The sequence below is a fragment of the Falco biarmicus genome, chromosome 4 (assembly GCF_023638135.1).
Source record: "Falco biarmicus isolate bFalBia1 chromosome 4, bFalBia1.pri, whole genome shotgun sequence".
In the NCBI taxonomy this organism is placed as follows: domain Eukaryota; kingdom Metazoa; phylum Chordata; class Aves; order Falconiformes; family Falconidae; genus Falco; species Falco biarmicus.
The window spans coordinates 98,909,512-98,924,751 of NC_079291.1; the positions used below are offsets into that span (position 1 = coordinate 98,909,512).

At 52.7% G+C, this 15,240-nt stretch overlaps 1 protein-coding gene across 1 annotated transcript in view; it reads left to right on the top strand.

Moving 5' to 3' along the window:
• Positions 1–2,436: 2,436 nt before the first annotated feature.
• FAM107A (family with sequence similarity 107 member A) overlaps positions 2,437–15,240 on the top strand; it is a 31,229-nt gene continuing 18,425 nt past the window's right edge. The window contains exons 1-2 of the mRNA XM_056337099.1: positions 2,437–2,565; positions 15,157–15,220. Of these exons, the coding sequence (XP_056193074.1) occupies positions 2,542–2,565; positions 15,157–15,220 (88 nt within the window). The 5' untranslated portion in view covers positions 2,437–2,541. The remainder of the gene's footprint in view (positions 2,566–15,156; positions 15,221–15,240) is intronic.

Consider the following 15,240-nt stretch of genomic DNA (forward strand, 5'->3'; position numbering starts at 1 on the left):
ATCTTCTGTGGCACGCCCCCGTCAAAGGTCAGGATAAGGCCGGGGATGTGCCAACCTGACTTTGCCCTCAAAGAGGGAGGGATGGATGTGCATGTTGATGTCCAGGTGGCTGAAGTTGTGCAGCATAACCAATAGGTGGGAGCCTTTTACCGGGAGAGCTGGAGTCAGCATCCATCTGGAGCATACAACAGCCCAGGCTGCACCCACCGCAGGCACCCGCACACCCGCTTTGCTCCAGGAGCAGCACCCCAACCTGGGGCCAGCCAGCACCTCCAGGAAAGGAGGGATCCCTGCCCAAACGCAGGCTGGCAAAGCCCCACAGACCTCCTTCCAGGGTGGTTCCCATGCTCATACCCAACGCCAAGGAGGTCCTGGGGGAGCATCTGCCCCCCACTTGTGTCCAGCCCCATCTGTACCCAAAACCTCCCCGAGCACCAGCGCTGCTGAGATCAGACTGCGTGGGTGATGGCCCAGGCTTATCTCTCATCATGGACAGGGACAAATTTGCATCATATACAGACTTCAATTTCCGACGACTGTATCTGGTTTTTCCCCATTCTTTAAAGCAGACCAGCAGTTTTGCAGAACGTGAGGGTGGAGCATTTCTGTTGGAGCTGTGCAGGGTAAGAGGCTGCCCTGCACAGCCTTTTCTGCCTCTAACAGCAGGGTTTGCCCCAGTACAACACAACACTTTAAACAGGCAGTTCACATCGGTTATCTGAGCCCCCGAGGCACCCCAGGGGAGCAGAAGTGAGGAGCATTGGCAGGATAAGGCCAGGAAGAGACACAGCCTGTCCTGCACCAGCCACCTTAGGGATGAAACCCCGGATCCCAAACCCAGCACCACTATCCAAAACCAGCAAGGCAACTGGTTTTCCCTAAACAAGGAAAAATCCTGAAATCAATTGTGTAACACCTATAACAACTCCCAAAGGCAAAACTGGAATAAAACCCAAACACAGCCATCACAGAGGAAACCCCCAATAGCTCTAGTATTTTATCCCAGCTTATCCTCCTGCGCTCTTAACGTGCACCTGATCCCACCAAGGGAAGCCTCCACCATAAATCGATCCCTAAATCTGCTGCAACAGCAGCGGTTAATCCCAAGCGCTGAATCATCCCTACCCGTGGCAGCAGCGAGAAATAACACAACGCAGCAGACACAACAGCCCTCACATCACACAGTCCTGCCGCACTGCCAGTATAAATATGCCAACTATTTTAAGCCCCCTCAAAGGATCTAGATTCGCTCGTAAGCCAAACTGAAAACAGCCTAAGAGCTGTAAAGGCGGCTGCATGGGCTAAACCAGCACACAGCATCAGCTACAGCCCAGAAAACAACCGGCCCCTTTTAGCCGCAGGAAACTCTTCATAGCCCTTTGCAATCCACATGAGAAATTTGGTTTAAAGCCAAAATCAAGGAAATTTATGTTTCAGCACACTACAGACAGTTAAAATTAACTATGAATCCATCACAAAGCACCTACTAAAGGTACATCACAATTTTCAATAAATAGGAAGAGCTAAAAGTGTAACTCCTGTGCAGGGACCTTAATCAGCAGCCAGCGTTTTGAAGAGCCATTCCTGCCAAAGCCACCGTGTCCTGATAAATCAATTGGAGCATTTCAAAAGTCCAGCATCTGGGAGGCAGGGGTATAAATATGGCATCAGGAGTCAAATTTAACTTGCTTGGTTTTTAAAAAGTTGTGAAGAGGGTGGTGGGTGCAGGCACAGTAGTCCCCAGATGAGATTTTTTAGTGCCTTAGCATTCGGAAAGCTGTATTACTGCAGAGATAGGCACCTACCTGGCTGGTTTTCACCATGCGGCATCTCCCAGAGACTTCAGCAACCACAAGCAAGCCCTGACGTGCCCGGCCTCCCAGGACCTAGCTCCGGGTAACCTGGGCTCACCCGGGGGCCATGGTGGGCTCCAGCACTGCAGCAGCAAACAGGCAGGCTGGGGTGTTTGCAGGAGCAAAGTTTGCAAAATCCAGTGCTGTAACAGGAGCCAAGAGCCACAATGCAGACGGGTAGCAGAGGGATAATCCTCTTTTATTTGGGGGTATGGGTTTATTTCGGCAAAGCACCAAAGGAGCAGCTAGGAAGGATGCCACAGGCAAGGACCAACGGGTGCCGGGGCCCCGCAGCTGGGCGAATCCGCGTCCTGTGACATCTTGCCCTGTCAAGTGCAATTACTGTAATCTTCCACAGCCTCTCAAAATACGGATCCCGGCTTAGAAACTGGGCATCCGCAGCATGAAAGCTGCCTTTGTGCCCGGGCAGAGCCTGGGCGTGAGCCAGCCGTTAGGTGCATGAAGAAAATGAGTTCTCCACGTGCTGGGAGAAGGGAGGAAAAGCAAGCTTTCCCGCCCGACCCCGCTGCAGACAGGCTGGATTTCACCCTCGTCTCCCCACAGCAGCTACCGAGGGGCCAGGAGCTGCACAGCCACACATCTGCCTGGGAGTAAGGGGGCCAGCGACCACGGAGAGCCAGCTGGTCCCACACCCCGGGTGAGCAGAGCATAGCTGATACGTCGGACCATGGGGGCAGCTCACGGGAAAAAGGTAACGGGGCAGTTTTATTCAGGGCTACTGAAGCGGTGGTGGGATGATGGAGAAGGCACCATCTGCTTACACGGTGCTTGTTTTGCCCCATGCAGGCTCAGGCAGCTGATGGCAGCAAGAGATTAGAGGGAAGGGACCCACTCTTGGGTGTGGGTGTCACTCCTCAGGGCTGAATTAAGTAATTCCACCTGATGGGCTCAGCATCAAGGCCTGCCGGGGCTTTCCAGACAGCAAGGAGGGGATCAGAGCATTGCATGAGGACAGGCAAAGTTTGGCTTTCTGAGGAAAAACATCAGGCTTGCTCCGAGCATATCCAGCAGCCCGTGGGCTGTCTCCCACAGACACGGTACAGAGTGAGCCCCAAGTGTTTCTTGGCCTGTGAATTACTGCCACCTCCCTCCCAGCACGGGGAGGAGCTGGGTCAGGTCCCATGGCGTCCTCGTGCATCTCCCTCTCCTCCAAATCCCCCCGGGAGAGTGGTCAAACAGCTCCAAAAGGAAACAGGGCTTTACGGAGTCAGACTCGTGCAGAGACAGCTAAAGATGGTTGTGCTGTGTGTTAGATGTCATTTTGCTTTTATGGCTGATGACATCAGCGCCTAGAGATGCATCATCACTATCCAGTTGTGATGCCCTGATCCGGTATTAGGCTTCTGTACCTTGCCTCCCGGCTCTAAGAGAAATGCACTCGCGCACCACACTAGGTCAGTAATGTCTATTGCAATGGGGACAGCAGTGACTCTTTGCCCCAGGAGGGACCCCGCATGCTCAGCTGAGCATGGTCTGTGGCCTTCAGAGGGGCAGGCACACCCAAACCAGGTGCCTTTCAGATGTTCGGAAATCTGCTGGGCTTTCTTGCAAAACCAGAGGTAGACACTGTTGCACTAGCCAGTATTACCAACACCCAGAAGGAAAATCTGGGCCGATGTGGGACTAGTAAGCATTAATCTCTTTTCCTAGACCTCAGAGAAGTGCCCGGTACAGGAGGTGCTGCTCCCAGCCAGCCCCCTGCTTCTCTGACACCCACCCGAGGGGCCAATGCCACGCTGGCTCCAGCCCGCAGTGGGCTCAGGGCTACGACAGCCCACTCGGGAGGAGCCATGCTCTGCCCACAGCTAAACCCCAGACCTTTACTCACGTGGCCGTGACCTTCAGGCCTTGGCACATTTGTAGGGGCATTACTCAAAGCAGAGAAATAAGCTGGTTAGTTCAGGCTCGGCTCAGAGCCACCCAGTTCAGCCCTGCTGCGTACAAAGCAATCTATGCCGGCCTCCCAACACCGGACCGCTTTTGGACAGCTTTCCCCATTGCTCCCTCTTTCCAAAACAGCACCGCCCCACCGCAGCCCGGCACTGAATGATCTGGCTTTGAAACGCTCCCGGGAGCTCAGGCTCTCCCGTCACACCAGCTTGCTGGCAGCCCCAAAAAGCTCCGAGACAGTTTTACTTCCATGGGCACCAAAAGGTCAGATACTTCACTCCCATTTCAGCCTCCCAAATGCTGCCTGGGTTGACAAAAGCCTGTGCCACCGCCCGGCTGGCACCGAGCAGGGACATCTGACTGGCAGCTCCTGGGTCGGTGCTTTATCCTTAGGCTGAAGCTGATGGGGGGGGGGGAGGGGGGGGAACAAGACAGCTCCTGCTGCCGCATTTCCAGCGCCGGCATGACCAGCAGGCTCCAGCCCTCCCCAGGGAGCAGGCTGGGTCCAGGTGGCAGGCATCCAGGTGGCAGGCAGGAAAGTTCTCCTTCCCCCAGCCCTTGCAGAACCAGCCCAGGAGGGTCTGCCAGGCATGACTCCATCCTCCACCTATAGCCCAGAGAGGTCCTGCACAGGAGCACAGGGTGGGAGGAAGGCTCAGCACCTTGCCAGTGCTGCCTGCATTAGCAGTCTCAGCTGCACCCCTTTTAAGTTTAGACCAGAGCAGCACTCCAAGGGGATTACAGTAGTGGATTGTGGAGTGCAAGGCAACCCCCAGCTCCACAACAAAAGGGACCGGAAAGGCTGCCAGCATGACTCCATGGACACTTCCACTCTCAAAGGCTGCAGTTGCTCCCAAAAAACCTGTTCTGGTATCACCGCCGTCTCGTGGGTCCAAGCCAACGGCAGGGCTCCAGCAAGACAGTCCCCTGCTGCAGTACCCTTCGCTTCAAGGCAAGGACTTTGACGGGGCTGGTTCAGGGGTACTGCAGAGCCAGAGCCAATTCCCTGCCGAGCCCTCTGCTCTGCAGAGCACCAGCCCCACTGGGCTCAGGAATGCAGCTAACATCCCTCCAAATCCGCAGCAAACCACTTCCAAATAATCCTGCAAGCACAGCCTCCCAGGCAGCAGCTCCCCAGGCTGCCCAGGCAGATGCTCCCAGACCCCCAGGCAGCGAAGGGGGTTGTTTCCAGGTGGCTACAACTCTCCACTGCTTTTCTCCCCATTTTCTCAAGGCAGGGTTTGCATAGCGGCAGTCTCCCCAGGGAAAGTTTTCTGTCCCCAAATTCCCAAGAGTGTCAGTTTACACTAATGTCAGATGAGCTGAGATTAGCCTTGCTGCTGAGCAGGGAGCTTTGCTCTGTGGATGGTTTAAAACAACAAGAGGCAGCACGCCAGCACAAGAGGCTCTGCTTGTTCAGGCAAACGACAGTACCTGGCTGCCCATGCTGAAAACCGGGGCTTTGAGAGCATCCTTTAAAACTCTTCTGTCTGAGCACTGCAGGAGAGGACCAGCGCTTCTGGGAGATGCTGCTAGGATTTCCCCACAAACCAAACCCAGCCCACTGGCGAGGGTATCCCCTCGGCCTGGCCAGAGAACTGCTATTGCCTGTGTCCCAGCTCACACAGGACATACTCTCTGGTCTTGCATCCACTCTCCTCTTCAGGGCACAAGGGAGGTGGCCCAGGACACACAGTGTCCCTCAGCCACCCCAACACAGCTGGCCCAGAGCAGAGCCCTATTTCAGACCAACTCTGGCTGCGGCCAAGCTGTTTCACCAACACACTTAACTGCACTTCGTGAAGTTTTCTCACCAGCAACCACACACATTATTCACACAATGAAGGAGGTGAAGGCTACAAAAATCAACACTTCAGCTCCAGAATGAAAAGCAAGTCCTAAAAAAAATTCCTCTGCTAACGGGTGGGAGGAGGAGGCTCTCAAACAGGTAAATAAGTGCCACTGCACTTCCAACAGCTCTGCTGCAGGTAATAGCGGGGTCACGTTCCTACTGAGCATCTGCGTAGAAGTCGGTCATCTTGTCTATTAGGAGAATGGTCTCAGTCTCAAAAAGGCATTCATCTGCTGGTGTCACAGGGCAGGGAGAAAATAAGATAAAAGTTGTGATTTTCAAGGTTTTCCACCCGTCCTGAAGGAGGCAGAAAGCAGCAGTTGCATTTTCCCAGCACCACTTAATGCTGAGCAAGGGACTCCCTTCCCCAGACCCCACGCACAGGTGAACACCCAAAAGCAGACATCCCTCCCATGGGACTAACCATTAACAGTTTAGCTCCACACACATGCATCCTGCTTGGCCTCAGCCCAGCACCAGGTCCATGCATGCAGGGTAACTCCAGCTACAGCAGCATCCACCACGTTCAGCATCATCACTTTTCTTGACCAGCACCAGCTGCATAAACCACGGTCCAACAGGGAACAGAGTGCTAAAACACCAAGGCAACATTTATAGGGACACTTAAAACGGTCTATATTATTAAATGAAAGATCCAGATTGACCAAAAAGCTGGTTCTCATCATTCAAGAACTTATAAACTCTTATCCCGACTACAGAAATCCTGGGCCCTTGTTTTGGAAAGCACAGGAGCAAGGCAAACAAGAGGAGCTGTGTCTTTGGCTGGCAGAGGAGAGGTTTATAGTGAGAAAGAAAAGGGCTGTTTCATGCCAGTGCAGCAGAGCACAGGGAAGAAACTGCCATGAAGGGACCAGGATGGTGGCTGTCCTTGTACAGGGATCACACAATGCCAAAGGAGGCAGCCCCAGGACCTGTCATCACCAGCATCTTCCATTCAGCTACCAGCATGAGCAGCAGCTGGAATTGAAACCACTTAAAAAATGAGATGAGGAATAAGGCCCAGATTGCTCCCAGAAGCGATGGAAGAGCTCAATCACAGAAAGACAAAGAGGTATGAAATGCAGCAGCTTGTGACACCCAGAAGAGGCCCCATGGTCCAGCAGCCCCTCTACATGAGAGGGGACGTTACAGGGCTGCAGCCCCCAAGGCAGCAGGCTGGGACATCGCTGCCCCATCGTGCTCTGCAGACCGGCAGGCACAGCGGGATTTTCCTGGCTCTCTGACAGCTATTTCAGAAAGCCGGTAGCCAGTGTCCCTGCCAGCTCTTTCAAAGCATCGCTGTGCCCAGGAGGCACAAGAGCCCTCTGAGGGACCCTGTCTGCTCTGCTGCTGGAGTATCTGCCATCCCACCTCACCAGCCAGGGCTGCCGCTCTGCTTTCAGCAAGAGGGGCTACAGGTGCCAAGACCCACAAGCATAACAAGTCCCACTGACAGTCACAAACGTCACCAGTTGTTTGCTGCCACTGGCCCTGGGAGCAAACCCAAAAATAATATGGCAACTGGGTACCACAAAGTTTCAGTGTCCTGGAGCACTGCACTGCTTGGGGAAGGGTTTGCTGCGTGCTGCCTGCAACAAGCCCCGGTTTAGAGCAGCAGGAACGAGAGCTGATGACTTTGCACACAAGGGAAGTCCCCAGGTGCCTCACAAGATTGGGGAGATCATCAATGGAAAGCCCATTTCTGGACAAAAATATTATATGCCCAGAAAATAACAGGTCAAGCACACAAGACAGCAAACACCAGTATGTCCTCTCACCTGTCTGACACAGCAGAGCCCAGAGGGGGAGAGCTGGGCCACAGCAAGTCCCAAAACCAAAACAGAAGCCCTCTAAGGTGACCTTATCCTGCCTCTTCTTGCCTTCCTCCTCTTCAGCCCTTTAAAGTCCCACAGGTGGTGACTTTACCACTCCAGACTTTTGTAGCTTTCAAACAAAGTAAAAGAAAATGCTGTAGCACCCCAGTTCTCATAAGCTAAACTTGTTACAGTAGGCTGCTCTGGCTCCTGGAAAGAGATCACAGCTTTATTGCTAACCTCCCCATCCCGAGTATCCAGACAGCACAGACAAACCAGCCCCAACACCTAACACAACCCCCTCCCTCCAGAGATACTGATATCTTGGTCTTGAGAGAGCTTAGATAGGCTCAGTGCAGGCAGGGAACTAATTTGGGCACAGCTGCCCCAGTTTAAGGCTCTGCCTTCCCCAGTCTGCACTGCTGCTTCTGCAGCTGCACTGGATCAGCAGCCTGTGTGCTTGCACCCTTCATCGCGGTGCAGAACAGCTGCCATGATACCCATATGGACTCTCCAGACAGCTGAGTGTGCCCTGAAGCAGCACAGGGGTGCGCACACAAGCAGGACATGCAGCCCCCGTGCCAGCAGGGCAACTGAGCACATCTTACCAGTCGGTACATGAGAAGATGTGATACAGGGGGTTGATCTGTGGTTGAGGGTGCTGGGCAGAATGCAGAGGAGCATGCAGCCAGCCCCTCCAGAGGAAGGGCAGAGGCTGGCCAGCACCGGCCAATGCTGCCTGCAGCATCTGGGGCTGCAAGGGGACCATGGAAGAGGGCTCAGACTGAAGAGAGGTCCCTGACGCACTTGTGGGGAGAGCAGGAAGATCGCTGCATGGAAGATGCAGCAGCTGCCAGGGCTGGGATGGCTCAGCACTCCTCAAATAAAAATGGATTAAAGCAATTAAAGGCTTCACTGCTTTGCTCTGCTCCTGGGGAGCTTGTTCAAGTGGCATCTGCTGCCTCCTCATGAACCCTGCGATAACGGGGATACTGCCTCCTCCATTTGCAGCCTGTGGTGGTGGGCAGCCTGGTGGGTGGCATCTCATCCCGGATAACAACAAAACCTCCTTCCTTTTGGCCCCTTTCTTTTGGGGTCCCACTCACACAGGACCCAGCCAGCAGCCACCGACTCATGCTGCCTGCAGGGGACAGGCCACCCCTATGAGCAGTGCCTGGGGCTGCCGGGACATTTCTGCCCTTATTTTTCACAAAGCCCATTTTTCCAAGCTAGGGACCAATTCTAGTGACCCTGGACAGGTAAAGAGCACAACAAGGTGGTGTTGGAAGAGCAATATCTGATGGCAGCACTATCCTTGGCCCCTAACATATAGTCCCTAGTTGTGAAATGCACTGATGATGCCACTGGAGCCTGGTGGCTCTAGGACAGCGTGGTGCAGTGCCAGAAAGAAATGCCGTCCCTATTAATCATGTGGTATAAGCCTCACTTTTTGCAAAATGCAATTCTTCAAGGCACTTTAGAGTATCTTAATGGTCTCTCTGCAGCATGACAGCAATACACTTCAAAACTGCTGGAGCTCTTTCATGCCAGTGACTGATGCTCTTCCCATGCAGTCAGCAGTATCCACAGAAATAGTGGAGCAGTCTTTCACATCATCAGTGGTACCACACCTCCAGCACAGGGCAAAAATAAGCTCCTGAGACAGGTAAAAAATGGTTTATCCATAGCAACAGCTTAACTGCTGCTAACAACATTGATGTCGGTGATGCAGCTATTGCCAACAGATAGCAGGGTGAGAATTTGACTTTGTCCTGGCATCCAGTGGCATTATGTGCTCTGCATATTGCAAGGGACCAGATTAAAAAGCACTGAACGGCAGGCGAGGATTTCCTTAGGACCAGGGGAGAATAGCAGGTCCGTTGGCACCACGCCGATGGATGGATGTGATGCCCTGGTTTGTGCTGGGGAGCTGCTGGGGGTCTCCCCAAGCACTTCACAGAGGGATGTCGGGCTTTGCAGTCAGCTTGAATGCTGACAAATGAGCCTTGCACACCTGTTGCCGTGGGGCTGAGCCCCGTCACTGATTGCTCTCATTAATCTCCAAGAAATTTTCGGCTGAGCTCCGGTGCATCGCCCCGTGCAGCCAGGGAGCATTTGCTCAGCCCCAGTGGGGAGTTCAGCAGGGCTCCCTGCCCTGGGGCTGGCAGCCCCAGCAAGCTCCCCGTCCCATGCTGCTGCTTCCACGCTTTAGCTTTTTTCGCACTTCTTCTTGGGCAGTCTATGAAATCAGACTCGATTTTCCAGCTTACGTGGCTGCAGGAGGGCTGTGCTTGCCTTCTGGGGCCAGCCCCGCCACCAGGCTTTGAGAAGGGAGTGGCACTGGTGACAAAGGCAGGCAGAGGTCAGCGCAGCACTCATCTGTGTCAAATTGTGTTTTCTTTATGAATAAAATAACACCAAGTGCTATTTGAAGCATTTGCAATTTTCCACTCGACTAGGCAGCAAAGTGGCCACCTGGCTGGTGCTCCCCAAGAGCGGCGCGGGAGCTGCAGTGACGTGAGCCTGGCCCCGTATCTAGCCTGAGAGCCCGGACCCCTTCTGCAAGCCTAAATTTACAAATTGCTGTAGCCAAAAAATCCCTGAGGCTGCTGGTTGCCCTCGTGAGAGTGGCCACAAGCAACTGCCCTCAGCTCTGCTTTAGCCCAAGATGTGCTGCAGACTTGCAGAGGTCAAAAGACCGGTAACGAAATGTTACACCAAAAACTTGATATTACTTAAGAGTCCTTTGCAATATGATAGTGAAACGAGCTATGGCTGTGGCCGAGTGCCAGGAGTAATCCAAGCTTGCAGCTTCGCTTGAAAAACCTGCTCACCACCAGGCAGGTGTACATGGAGGGCTGGACAAGGGCAGGCAGCTGGGGCCGGGGAGCGATGGGGCTGGGCACTGGGCTGGAGCAAGCACTGGGTGCAGGGGTGGTTCAGAGACCCTGCTGAGACCCCTCCCCACGACAAGGGAGCAGATTCCACAGCTGCTGGCTCAGGAGTGCCGGAATGTGCCTGGACACTGACACCTGGGTGCCTGCCAGTCCCAGTTGCAAAACCTGCCAAAATAACAGTGTCCCATCATGAGCTGGGAGCAGAGGAATGTGCACGGTCAAGCTCCCTGCCAGGCAATAACCCTCCCGAACCCAGCATTGCTCTGCTTTTGCAAGAGAGAGGAACCCACAGTTTCTCACAATAGCCTTGATAGCAGCTACATTGTGACCATCACCGGGAAGGCAGAGCCCAGTCTGCCAGCTCCGGGGAGGAGCAAGGTGGTACACTGCCTCTCCTAGCCCTCAAGAAATTTGGGAAATTCATCCAAACTCCAGTACTTCCTCCCATCAAGGCCAGTGGGGAATTAGCAGGGGTATTAGGCACTGGGACACGCTGCTGATTTTATCTGTGTTTCTCCTTAACAAGAAAATGGTATCATCTCGGCAAACACGTGCGCCAGCTTGCTGAATCAAATAAGCCTCAACGCCTCACATGGCAAGACTTTGCAGCAGAACAATCAGGCTGACAGATTTTTGTGCATTGACATCACAGATGGGGAAAAAGTCTTACTAATCCTCAAAAGTTTCTTCCAGTGGATGATTTCATTGAGATCTCTGGATCAGTTCCAGCTGCAGCAAATGAGCACAGATAGACCAGAATGGGCAATAACACAGGAGATTTGGGCAATAGCTTAGACAGTATCACAGCATCCAGGAGCATATAAGAGATATTTCCATACAGAGCACCAGCAGGAGCAGCAAGAGGTATTTGGGGCTAGTTGAAGGCAGTGGTAGAGTACAGTTTGGCTAACCTCTAGATCGCATATTTTGTGGCTTCATCACACACAGAAACGCCAGTTTCAATCTGCCAACCATCAATGCCTTGTTCCAAGTCATGGCAACTTCTTTCAAAACCTCTGGGTTAAGCAATTAAGACTATTTTAATCAAGGGATGTGGTCATTCATTGAACACCGATGTCAGCAGCTGCTGCAGCACCTTACGGACAAAGTACCTTTCTCTGAGCCCATCTACTCCCAACTAGGTTAGGCAACTTCCAACCCTGCTAAGGGTGCCTCCCTCACAAAACCAAGCCTGGAGGAGGTTCATATCAGGTCTCAGCCTGGGTGGCATTTTGCCCACTTTAATATCTCTTTATCACCATGATCTGATTGCAGCAATTGCTTGCTTAATTTATTAGCTCAGACTTCGGCTACAGTGCAATACAGACGCTATGATACTGCACCTTAATAGCACCTGTATTGATCTGAACCTGCCTGAAGCCATCCTCGTCACCCTTTCCATAGCTCAGGCTCTGACCATGCTGACGGCTCATTTCCCTAATCACTTTCATCAAAGCAAAAGCATGGTCCAGAATTACCAGCTATCAATTTTGCTGCAAGTAAATATTAAAGCACCCACATGTAGACAACACTGATTAATGGTTTGTACAGGGAGGCTGGCTTTAAGCTGCACTAGGAGCATTGTCCTCCCCGAGCAGGGAGCTATAGAGGAGGATGCCTGCTTAGAGCTGGTGGTTCAAAGCAGCCTACACCTGTGAAACTGCCTGCAGACATTTGCTGCAGGAGCTCTTTGCTGTGCATCAGTCAGGGCCAGGAATGGTCCTGCTGGGATGTAATGATGCCCAGGATGTTTGAGAGTAACATAGAACAGTAAAAGTACAGCATGAAACTACTTACTATTTATACTTTGTGTTCCTTTGTTGCATTTAATCCCACTTAATAGCCAGGCTAATTCCAGCTCAAGTGGTAGGTGTCCTCACTGACATGGTCAAAGCGGGCTGGGGATCCCATGCAGGAGCTGGCCTGCAGATTGGAAGTCGTACCTGCTCCCATCAGCAGTGTCTCCAGGATCCTCCCTCTCTTGCTGGAGAAATTCCCTGGCCGAGGCCACTGCAGGCTGGTTGCTGCTGCCATTGATGGAAGCACCAGATGGGCTTGAGGCAGCTTCTCCTTCATCTACCCGGCACACGCGTCTGTCCTGCTCACCTGCAGAGGCACATAGTATTACTATGTGATGCCAGATTTTATCACTACTTCTTACCCCTGGCAAGATGCAGTTGGACGGCACACAGAAGGGATTTTCACATGGAAAAAGAAATTTTGGGGAAACAGTAGGCATTTTCTGTCCATTTACTGCAATACACCCTCCCCATCCAAGCCCTCAAGGTGACAAATGAAGCCCTCTGACTCCTGTGGTACCCATCCCCCTGCCCAGCTGGGTCGGCTCTGTCCCCTGGGGAGCAGGCAAAAGTCTTTATCATCTGGGAATCATTAACTACCCTCTGTGAGCGAGGAGGTGCAAGAAGCCATCCTGCTCTGCAAACACACTAACGGCTCAAGCAGAGATTAGCAGGAGTGTTTCCAGCCACACCGTGCCACAGAGGTGATGGGGTATCAGGGACCAGGCAGAGCTCTGACCAGCCTACAGGTCCCCTGCCCTTGGCTTTGCCACCACCAAGGTCACTGCCACAGTGCAGCCAGCACGACTTCTTAGGTTGTAATGGGATTGCACGAAGTTTGTGCTGGGGGCCGGGGCGCACAGAGTTCGAGGGAGGGCTGAGCTGCCCAGCCGGTCCCACCACCACAAGCGGCACCTCAGCCAACATCTAGCATTAACCCAGTGGAAGAAATATTTAACCAGCCTCCATCACTGCCCTGCCGTGGGAAATGAAATGTTATCTGCTTTCAAGTCCCAGCCCCGGGTGACTTCAGCAAGGACAGAATTTTGTCTGTAGATCGGGAGCCCAGACATGACTGGCAGTGACGCTGCACTCCCAACCCTGTGCTGAGAGTGGAGATTTAATAAAGATACAGGCAGGCAGGGCCAGGCAGAGCTGCCTGCTCCGTAATTCACAGCATCAAGGCTCCCCAGCGCTGCGGCCAGCAAGCCCATCTTGGCAGCAGCGTTATCTCACTGTCATTGCAATGTCAGCTGTCTGCATTACACAACCATGGAAAAGCCAGTATTTGTGTTGGGCACTCAGTTGACATGTCTGGAGTTTTTTAATACACAGGAGACATGTCCACACAAGAAAGCTCCTGGTGCCACAGCAATTGCCTAGAAAAATGACAGCCAGCAGCCAACATCACTAGCAAAGTAAATCAGCGGCTACGAGCCAATCTGATGTACAGCCCTAGCAATGAGGACTAGCTGTGGGCTGCCCCAGAGCCATCTTCCTCTTTCCAGCATTATGAATTAACCATACGGCCATCCATCAGTGACGCTCTGGGTGCACATTCGGCACAGTATTATTTTCTCTCCACGTGCACGTTGAATAAAAAAAAAAACCACATCGCTTCCTCAGCAGGGCAGAGTCCAAGTCCCAAGAAATGAACCCTCTGTGGCCACATGTGCTGGAGAGCTGTGCTGGAACCACGCTGGAGCCATGCCAGAACCATGCCGGAGCCACCTGGCTCTTCTGCCAGCTGCTGGCATGGGGACTCTCCTGGGCTGTCTTGTCTGGGGGTGATACCTCCAAACAAGACCCTCACCAGATTCACAACAACACGGGGCACAGGAGACACAAGGAGTGATGCTGCAATGAGCTCTCCATGCCACCTTCTGGGACACAAAGCCACTTCGTAAGAGACACAGGGGCACTTAACTGAATGACGCAACCCCTTGTCAGCAGGAGCCATTCCAGATAAAATTATCACCCAGCAATCAACTGCCATCACACAGGAACCTTCAGGGAGCTACCGGGGGAATACAAAGGCTTTTTGTTAATCCCAAAGACTCATGAGCAAAGGTTGAGATTGCTTACTAATTTAGGTAGCAAAGAGAAATGTTGTGCAAGGAGCTTCCAGAAAAACAGCTTTGCCATGAAAAGTCTTTTGGTTCGAGACAGGAGGTCCCAAGCACCCCTCAAACCCCCTTCCCTGCACAGAGGAGCCCAGATGTGCAGCTGGTCAGGCACTAGGGTGTATTGGACAGAAATACGTCCAGAAATTTTAACTGGCCTTTTTCCAATTTTGTTTTACTCAGTCAAAAGCAAGTGTTGATGGATCACAGCCCCTTCCCACTCCTGCATCTACCAGCCATAACCACACTCACCTGGGAGCTCAAACAGGGTTTAAATTGATGCTGTTTTCCCCTTTTGATGCATCACCAGTGAATTCAGAGACCTATTCAAAGGCACCTCAAGGAAAGTAGTACAGATGTACAGCTATCTCTTTTTCAGTTCAAAATTGAGCCAGATGTGGGGCTTTTTAAGTGTGCAGTAAGCAGTCAGGCTGCAGGGCAATGGGTGACGTGAGGGGAATCTGCACAGCCACAAAAAGCTCAGGGGGCACACGTGGGCTGTGAGGCAGATTGCAGTTTGAGCAGACAAACTGCACAGCCTCCCCACTTAAAGCCCTCTCCTCCGCCACAGTCTTGGTCCAGGGGCAAAAGCTGCGTGGGAACTTCAAAACCCTGCCCACGTCTGACCCAAGGCTGGTCAGCTCGGGCTGACCGCACTCACACAAGCACATGTAGGCACACGCCACACACAGGGGAATGTGGACCAGCCTGCCTCTCATCTCCTGTATCTGATGCTCCACATCAATTAAATTTAATAGCTCCTGGTCAGGAGGTTAAAAAAAAAAATAGTAAATTTTTTTAAAGTGTCTAGTAGCAAATGACTGGCAACTCCTCCTACATTTCATCTCCTGTAACAGAGCAATACCTGCACAGTCTTTTCCCACTTCTTTCTTGTCTTTTCTTCCAGAAAGAATATTCCCTGCAGCCCAAGTATCCGAGTGGAAGCAGGAAGCCGGGAGGCAGCAGCTCGGGTGAGTGCCAGTGCCCCATG